Genomic DNA, 9292 nt, shown 5'->3' on the forward strand with positions numbered 1-9292 from the left:
GAGTGTGTGCTGCCTGAAAGGAGCCCTTATTACTACGGTGAATAAATTACAGCTGACATTAACTTCACCTGGGACAGATGGAAGCTACCGCTTTTCAGCTTAATAGGGTTTCCTAAGCTAACGAGTCATCACCGGCTCCACTCAGTCCCCTCCGCTAAGTGATAGATAGGTATTTTTGTTTCTTTAGACTATCCTCAGAACAGGGAAAAAAAAAAATAGCCTTTGTTCCAAAGCCAACACAAAATACCTATGTTCAGATTTTGATATAAATAATCGAGGTTTTATATAATTCCATATTATTAGTGCCCAAAATCTCGATGCATAAATAAATTAAATTATTAACACTTCTTACAAAAAGTGACATATTTCCCTTCCTAGTGGAACATCGACACGAATATACAAGCGGAGCGTGGGGGCCCCGCGACGGCAGCGCTTGGAGGCTTCGTTCCGCTCCGGGCCGGCCTCGGGGTAGCGCCGCGGCAGCCCCGGGCCCGACTCCGGTCCCAGCCCCTGTCCCGGTCCCAGCCCCGGCCCCGCGGGTGCCGCTCGCTGCCTCCGCGCCCGCCCCGTCTGGGTCGAGCCGGGCCCCGCGGCGGGGGGAGCCGCCGGCCGAGCTCTGCGGGCGAGTCCGCTGCGCGCCCGGGCTGCCGGGCTCACACGAGGGAGGTGACCGGGGGGATCTTGGCGCTCTCCTCCTCCCAGGGCTGCAGGTTCTGCAGCGCGAACAGCGACGAGTTGTGCAGGCACAGCGGGTCCGGCTGGATCGACTCGTTCAGCGACTTCTGGAAGGCGTCGTGCTGCAGCTGCAGCATCAGCCGGCTCGCCTGCTGCCGCTCGGCCTCCCGCTCCTCCGCCGTCTGCCGCCTGCCGAGGGACACGCTCAGCCCGCGACCCGGCCAGCCCTGACCGCGGCTCCGCGGTGCGGCCGGAGCATCCCCGGCGGCCGCCTCCTCGTCCCGGGCGGGCACCGCCGGGCCGCGGCAGCACTCGGCCTCTGACGGGGGCTTCCGGGCGGCGGCAACGCCAGGGAACCCCCCGCTGACCGGGAATTCCCTGTTCCCGAATATTCCCCGTTCTCCCCCGATATTCCCCCGGGTTGATTTGTTTTCGTTTGGTTTGTCCTCTGAATAATTCCCTGTTTTTACAATAATTCCTAGTTTTATGAATAATTCCCTGTTTTTCGATTAATCCCTCGTTTTGTATGAATAATGCCTCGTTTTTCGATTAACCCTTCGTTTTTATGACTAATTCCCCGCTTTTTAAATAATCTCTCGTTTTTACAAATAATTCCTCAGTTTTTAAATAGTCTCTCGTTTTTACAAATCATTCCCCGTTTTTTGAATAATCCCTCGGTTTTTATGACTATTTCCCCGTTTTTTCGAATCATCCCACGTTTTTGCAAATAAGTCCCCATTTTTTCCGAGTAATCCCTTGTTTTGATGAATAATCCCCCGTTTTTCGAATAATCCCTGCTTTTCCGAAAGGGGGACCATTGAAAAATAAAGAATTGAAATAATAATTATAATTATAACGTTAATTACAGCGCGAGTCTGACAACATCGATCCACCCAGCCGTTCCGCTGCCGGCAGCCGGCAAGGAGCCATCCCTGCCGGAGCCGGGGCTTGCCGGGGGGCGGCGGCAGGACGGGGCGGCCCCGGGGGTGCAGGACTCACCGCCACTTGGTGCGCCGGTTCTGGAACCAGGTCTTCACCTGCGCGTCTGTCATCTTGAGTGACTTGGCGAGGGCAGCGCGTTCGGCCGAGGCCAGGTACTTCTGCCGGTGGAAGCGCTTCTCCAGCTCGCAGATCTGCACCCGGGAGAAGGACGTCCGCGGCTTCTTGCGCTTCGGCGGAGTCCGGTTCTGGTAGGGGTGCCCGATCCGCCGGGTCACCGTGAAGGGCGTCAGCGCCGCCGCCGCTGGCCGGGTGGGAAGCACAGGGGTCAGCCCCGCGCCCGCACGGTGCCAGCCGCCCCCCTGGGGCCGCGGCTCTGCCCGACGGCCGCCCCGACGGCCCCGCAGGGACCGCGTCTGTCCCTGAGGTGCCGCTTCCCGGTTCCGCCGAGGGAAAACGGGGACGAGCGGGGCTCGGCCACCCCCATCGCCGCCAGCCCCGGGGATGCCACGCTCCCCACGCCAGAAAGAGAGCGAGTTTTGGGACCGTGGGGGGCGCGGCCGGGGTAACCGTCCAGCGGGCCGCCTCGGCTGTCATCGCACTGATACTACTGGGGCTATTTCGTTTTGTACCGTTCGTTTGCCTCTCCGTTCGTTGCCGGGGGATGGGGGCCGTCCCGCTCCGCCCCGGCGCCTTACCTGTGAAGCGATCCTTGACGAAGCGCCTGCTGCTCTCCATCCAGGGGAAGTTGAGGCTGCCCAGGCTGGGCACGGCGGGCATGGCCGGGATGGCGCTGGAGATGGGCGGCGGCACGGCCCCAGGGATGGGCCTGTGCGCCGGCACCCGGATCACGCCGGCCGGGGCCAGGCTGAGGTTCACACTGTAAGATCCAGAGTCCTCGAAGGGCGCGGCGATGGCCGGGAACGGGGCCGGCAGCGCCGGGTAGGGCGCGCCGCCGCGGCCGCCGGGGCCGCCCAGGAAGGTCGCGCCGTCGGGGCCCCGGGGGGGCGGCGGGGCCGCGTTGTCCTGCTCGGGGCTGTTGAGGATCTGGTCGATGCCGAAGCTGATGGGCTCGTGCTGGCCCTGCGCGCCCGCCGGCGGCTCCATGCTCCGCCGCCACCGCCGCCCGCGCGCGCTATAAAGGCGCCGCCGCGCTCCGCGGCCCGGCCGGACCCGCCGAAACTTTGCCGCGCGCGCGCCGCCCCGGCAGCCGCCCCGTCATCTCCGCGGGGCCGCCGCGCGCCCCGCCGCCGCGTGCGCACCCCCTCTCCTCCTCCTTCCGCCACCGCCATTGGCCGGCTGCGACCGGCCTCTGCGCTCCCATTGGCTCCCGCCGCTCCGCACCGGCCTCGCGCCCGGGCGCGGGGACCCGCCGCAGCCGCCGCCGCGGTGACATCACTGGGGGCGCACGAACAATGGCGGGGGCGGGGCGCGGGGCCGCCGTCGGGGCGCTCGCTGCGCACGTCGGGGCCGCCGCCGCCGCGCTCCATCCCCTGCCCCGCCGCCCGTCCGCAGGACCCGCGGCCGAGCCCCGCTTCCCCCGACGGCGGCTCCGCGGTGCCCATCCGAGGCGGCCCCGCGCGCCCTGGGGTCCCCTCCCCGCACACCCCCCGGCCCTGGCCGGCGGCCGCCCCGACGGCGGCGGGCAGAGGCGGTGCCCGGAGTCACGCAGGGCGAGATTCCGTTGTGCGCCCGGGCAGCGGGAGCCCGGCGGGGCTGCGGAGCGAGTTTGCAGACGCTCCCTAACGTCCAAATTGGACTAAAGGCGTTAAAAATTAAATAACGCTCAGCCGCATTTACTTAGTTTCCCGCTTATAGAGGGAAATGAAAACAGGGAATAGAATTTCCCTGTTAATAGAATGTAATGGCATTTGATCAGCACCTGGCAGGGCGATCCCGGGATGCCGGAGCGGTGACAGGAGGGACTTGATTAGTTTTTAAAGCTTAGGATTCAATTACAGCAACGCGCCCAATCGTTGCGGCAGTGGCAGCGGAGCACGGACCGACCCTCCGGGCCGCTGCCGCTCCCCGGGGGAAGCCAGGGCCGGGGTGAGCCTTTCCAGCCCCGCACCGGGCGCGGGCTCCGGCCGGGCGCTGCCCCCGACGGCCGGCGCGGAGCTGCCGGCGGAAGTTTCCCGGCGAGGCGGAGGCGCGTCTGCGCCGGCCGCCGTCGGGGGGTTCCCCGGCCCGCAGCGCAGCGGGCACCGGCCCCGCCCGGCGGGCGGTGACACGGCTACAACCCCCACTCGCCCCTTCCCCCGGGGGGGCCGCCCGGTGCCACCCGCGGCCCCGGGCAGCCTTAATCGGATTGTCCCCGGTCGGTGCCGCGGGTGCGCGCGGAGCCGCCATCCGCGACCGCTTCCCCGGAGCGGAGCGAATCGGATTGACACGATCGCGGCAAGATGGTGCGGGGCCGCCCAGAGGCAACGGCAATGGCCGCGGGGCTCCGGCCCTCGGGGGTCCGGGCCGGCGGGGAGGGCGGGGAGGCGTCGGGAAAGAGAGAAAAGGAGGGGAAAAAAGGTGGAAAACCAAGAAAGGAGGGAACCGGGGGAGGACAAATATATAAATAAATAAATAAATAAAGTGACACCGAGTCCTGAATCAGGGCAGGCTTTGTTAGAGAAAATTGCAGCTTGATCTGCATAATGGGAACGCGGGCTGCCCAAGGCTATCTTTTTATTGCATGTGTGTCTGCTGTTATCAATTTTGTGAACGATTTCACAGGGAGCCTGGCAGACTTGAGCTGGAATAATATGCAAAGATGAGCTTTGAATAATGAATGATGTGCTTTTAAACCAATTCCAAAGTGTCTGTGATAGTACAATATGAAAAGGGGTGATAAGTAATAGTATATTTAAAAGGCGCTAGTATGTTTTTATTACTATATTTAAAAAGATATCTATATTATTTTTGTGAAATGGATAATATATCACAGAGTCTTTGATAATCAGCTAAACAATACATTTTTCTTTGGGAAAACTCTCCTGGTTTTACACAGTTAAATATAGAGTATCAGCGCGCAGCTTTGTAACACTCGGCTATCTTATTAAATATTAACTCTATTTTAATATTAGCTTTTAAATTTAATATGTTGACGTTCTGCAGTTTTACTTTAATTATGTTTTATAATTAATAACCTAGGACCTATGGTGTCCTTAAACGCGGCTCCTCCGCAGCCGCCCCGGCTCCCCACCCCTCCGCGGGCAGGGGCGCAGCCCCGCGGCACCACTCCGGGCCCCGGGACCGCCTCCGGAACGTTCCGCGGCTCCCAGCCGGGCTCCGCTCCCGCCGCCTCTCCCGGAGCACCCCGTCCACCCGGCGAGGAGCGAGCTGAGCCACGGCCCCGACGGCGCGGCCCCGGTACCCGCTCCCCACCGGTCCCCCCGGCTCGGCCCAGGGCCCCTGCAGTGCCCGGGGCCGGACGGGGTGAAGGGCACCACGCGTGCCCAGGCTGCTCCTTGTAGCCGGGGAGCCAGACCCCGCTCAGGGCCGGCCCCGCTGGGCAGGGGGACACAGCGGGACCCCCTGGGCAGGACCAGGGCACCTGTAGCTTGTGCACAGCGCCCTGTGCTGGGGAGCTCTCCATCACAGGAGTGCACCAGTTAAGCCATTCTCCAGTCATGGCGTAGCATGGACTTTGCATGGCACGGCACAACAGGCCAGGGCATGGCACAATATGATGCAGCACCGCATGGCCTTTGCTTGGCATGGCATGCAGCGCCAGCCACAGGCAACCTGATGCAGGGGTGCTGCTAACCCAGGCCCTGGGGAGTTCGGAAAAGGAGAGCTCTGGGTTGGCTATGGAGTGAGAGGTGGAACATTGTCGTTCCCTGTAGAACTCAGGCAGTGTGCTGTATAAGTGTTCACTGCGATGTGATGCCAAGCATGGTGCCGGCAGAACAGAGCATGGTGCAAGTGCACTGCGGCACGGCTGCTTTGGCCAAAGGGACCCCTGCCCAGTTTGTCACTGGGAATCACCAGGCACAGAGATGCAGCATCTGCCTCAGCCATTCTTGGATCCCGGTGCTGCTCCCAGGTCTGGCAGCCATGGAGGGGATTTGAATGGGGATGTGCCACCACCCGCCACCATCACTGGGTTTGGGTTTGGTGTGCACATGCACTCCTCAGTGCCAGGGATGTCTTTGGGCTCTAAACACGGTGGGCCCTACAGGGAGGGAGGGTGTCCTCGCAGGACCTCCCCTTGCCAAGCAGTGGCAAACGCCACCGTTCAGCTTTTAAAGTGCTCCCTGTAGGATGAGATAACAAAAACGTGATGAACTGCACAGTGACCCAGACCCAGATGCTTCTGCCTTTTAAGAACGAGGCAACCTGAGCACCCTTCTTCCTCCTCAGCACCGGGCGCCTCTGTATCTGCATCTGGAGTGGGTTTGCTGGCGATGACCCCAGCTGTGCCACAGGCACCATGTGCCACAGCCACATCAGGGCCCTTGGGCTGTGCCATCACACAAAAGAACCAAGGCTGTCGATCTGGTAGCCATAGCCACTCCTGGAAAGCAGAGGAGTGATGGGGATGGTTCCTCTCCACGGCATGTTCCAGCACCATGGAAAATTAAATCCCCATCCAGAGGTGGCCGGCAGTGCCAGGATAGTTTTTAGTGCCTGGGAGTGGTGAGGACAGGGAAGTGGCATAGGCTGGGGGGTAACGGCATGCAGAAGGACTTCAGCTCCTTCCCACCAAAGGCCTCTGGAGGTTCTCCAAGGACAAGCACACTACATGGGAACAGGGACAGGGGGGCCCTTCTGGGACCAGACCCAGCACTGGAGACCCAAGAAGGGCCATTCCCCATAGTGGCCTCGAGCATCACTCCCGCCCTGTCATCCTCCTGCTACCTTGGGTCAGCAACAGCTGGCACAACAGGGACCCAGAGCAGCCCAGAGATTTGAATCTGGCTGCACCCTGAGAGGGTCCCCTGCCACCCGAGCCAGCCCAGGCACCGCACAGAGGCCCCAGGGATGGGCTCAACCCACGGGCCAGGCAGGATGTGCACCCTGACTGACACACGCAGCATCTCTCTGTGCTGCACTGCTGTAAAGTGGCCTCGGTTAAACGTTTACTGTCAAAATCTAGCATGGACCAATTGATCCATTACAGCCTTGGGTTTTTTTACGTTGACCATTAATTATTTTTCAAATGAGGCATTTTGCTTCTAAGGTGAGAGGGACCCCTCTCTGGGAATAAGACCAAGAGAAAACACTGCAGAGCTCCAACCTTTCCAAACCGGTAGCCAGCGTTTTATACTAATGGGCCGTTAATTGATGGTGCATTACTGCGCAGCTCCTCCGGAGCTGCCTGGCGCAGCCGCCCGAGCGCAGGGGCCGCAGCGTGAGGGATGCTCCCGCAGGGAGCTCAGGGGCTGGGCGGCCCGTTCGGGTGCACAAGGTGCTGCTGGTGCTGCTGGTGGGGCTCCAGCAGCTGATGTAGGGGGCCAAGGGACTGCTAAAGATCCCCCTGCGCCCGCCGCGGTGCTCGCACACGGGCTGCAATGCTGCATCCGCCTGGAGAGGAGAAACCACCCCCGAGCTTGGGAGCCCTTCACTTTGAACAGCCACCGAGCCTGCAGCTGCTGAGACAGCTGCAGGGAGAGGAGCAAGTGCTGTGGGCACCCGACCCCTTATACTGGTACCGAGGGGGTGCCCCCACAGCCCCCAGGGCTGCAGTACCTGCAGAGCTCATCCTGCTGGACAGCAGCAGCAAATCAACCCGCAACAACGCAATGGGAACACAGGCTCGGGCCTTCAGCGAGCCCAGGTCTTTATAAAGGGCTTGATCACACCCGAAATGCTGAGCATGTGCTTCAACTGCTGCTTAACTGCTGTGCTGGGGCTTCAGTCCAGCCAGTGCTGGTCCTCGTACAGCCTCGAGGAGCTCCAAAGAGCAATAGCCAGCCCTGTACATCTGTTCAGCCGCTTCTGCGTTTCCAGCTCCTCTCACATTGCCTCTTCTCCAGCACTCTGCTGCGCACATCCTGGGCTGTGCCCCTCGCACACTGTCCTGCATGGACAGGCGTCCAGAAGCTCCAGTTTCCCCAAGGCTCCTTCCTTCAGGGCCTGGGACCTGCAATGAACACAGCGACCCTCACCCAAGGTATGGCCTGCAGCTGGAAGAGGGGTTTGATGAGTGTCTGACCTACAGCTCCTGTCCTCAGCAGCATCTTTATGCATCCTCACTGGTGGTCGCACTGCCACAAACAAATCCCTTTTCTTTAACAGGACACTAAAGGTGATGTCAGTGCCCACACCTCAGACCCCTCTGTGGTCCTCAGACCCTCCTTTAACATGCAGGAGCTCACGGGCTGGGAGCTGGTCTCTAATGCCGGGCAGCTGAGGAGCCACGTGAGCCTGAGCCCAGGACAGGGCAGCAGGAGGCACCTGCCATCCCCTAAGGGCATCGCCTGTTGCTTCAGGTTTTGTCTTCCCACAGGGTGACAGGGAACAGCGATATCTTGCTGCATGAGAAAGTAGCAGCAGATGCTGAGATGCTTCTGCTTTAGCTCCTGGCTTCGGCAGCAGCGGATCTCAAAGTGGGCAAGGCCTGTTCTCCACGGATATTGCTGCACAAACCCGGGACACTTTTGACTGTTTCGGACATCATTGATTATGGACAATTTGTGTGGAAGTCAGCACAATAGGGGACACAGAAAAGTTGTTCTTCATCCGTGGCTCTGGAAGCAGCATCCCTGCGGGCCTGGCAGGGTGATACTGGGGTTCAGGCTGGAGAGGGACACGGATGCTCTGCAGCTGGGCATGGGAAGGGGCAGGAGGAGGGGACAGTCAGAAGCAGCTCGGGTGCAGCAAACTGCTGCCTGAGCTCTGCCTGCACCCACCCGAGGGGACACCTGGGCAAGGGCTGAGGTGGGCACGCAGGAGGGTGATGTGGTCTTTACCCTTGTGCCTTGTCCGGCAGAGTCCTCCTTGTCGGGGCTAAGCCCCCTGGGTGCAGGCCAACAGCCCTCAGGACACAGCAGTGGCCTCGCTGCACATCCTGGGGATGGAAAGGCCCCCGGGATGCCTGTGGCCGTGCTCCCATGGCAGGCAGCTTGCTCCCGCGGCAGCAGCATCAGGCACCCGGCTCTTGGTGCTTGCAGAGCGGGTGCTGGGTCCTGTCAGCCCATAGGGTTACAGCAGCTGCGCCTTTCCCAAGGCAGAGCTCCGGTGCGGAGCCGTCTAAAGGCTGCTCTGCCCTGCCCTTTCCTGCGAGCTCCGAAGGGCTGCACCCGTCCTGGCTCCAGCCAGGAGAGCTCCATCCATGCAGGCAGGCTGGGGGCGCTGAGGGCTGCCCTCATCAGCCCCTTCCCCATCAGCCCGAGTGTAGCCCCCGTGTCCCTCCCCTGTGTGGAGGAGCTCAAGTGAATGGAGGCTGCCTGGTGATAAAACCTTGGAGCAGGGAAACAGTTAAACCTCACAGAGCACAGTTAAAGGTGGCTGCAGACTGGGAGGATGAACGTGCTTCGTGGTTTCAATTCACATTTCAAAGCACATCTTTACGGGGTTGGTAACCTTAAACAGTGTACTAAAAAAGCCAAAACTTTTAGCTCAAAATCTACGCACTGGTCCATGGATGCCTGAGACGAGATGAGATGGGGAAGGTACGGGGGAAGCGCTGGGGAAGGAACCACAGCTCAAAGGGAAGAGAGCTGAGGATGATGGGCAGATGGAA

The 9292-nt window shown here is 61.0% G+C and overlaps 1 protein-coding gene across 1 annotated transcript; it reads right to left on the reverse strand.

Annotated features, from left to right (window-relative positions):
- Positions 1 to 653: 653 nt before the first annotated feature.
- TLX3 (T cell leukemia homeobox 3) lies at positions 654 to 2721 on the reverse strand (the record flags this gene model as incomplete). The annotated part of the gene is made up of 3 exons (XM_080626860.1): positions 654 to 864; positions 1675 to 1918; positions 2313 to 2721. The coding sequence occupies 3 exons, from the start codon at positions 2719 to 2721 to the stop codon at positions 654 to 656; spliced, it is 864 nt and encodes a 287-aa protein (XP_080482986.1).
- Between the last annotated feature and the right edge of the window lie 6571 nt (positions 2722 to 9292).

This window comes from Psittacula echo (genome assembly GCF_963264785.1).
Source record: "Psittacula echo genome assembly, chromosome: 11".
Taxonomy (NCBI): Eukaryota; Metazoa; Chordata; class Aves; order Psittaciformes; family Psittacidae; genus Psittacula; species Psittacula echo.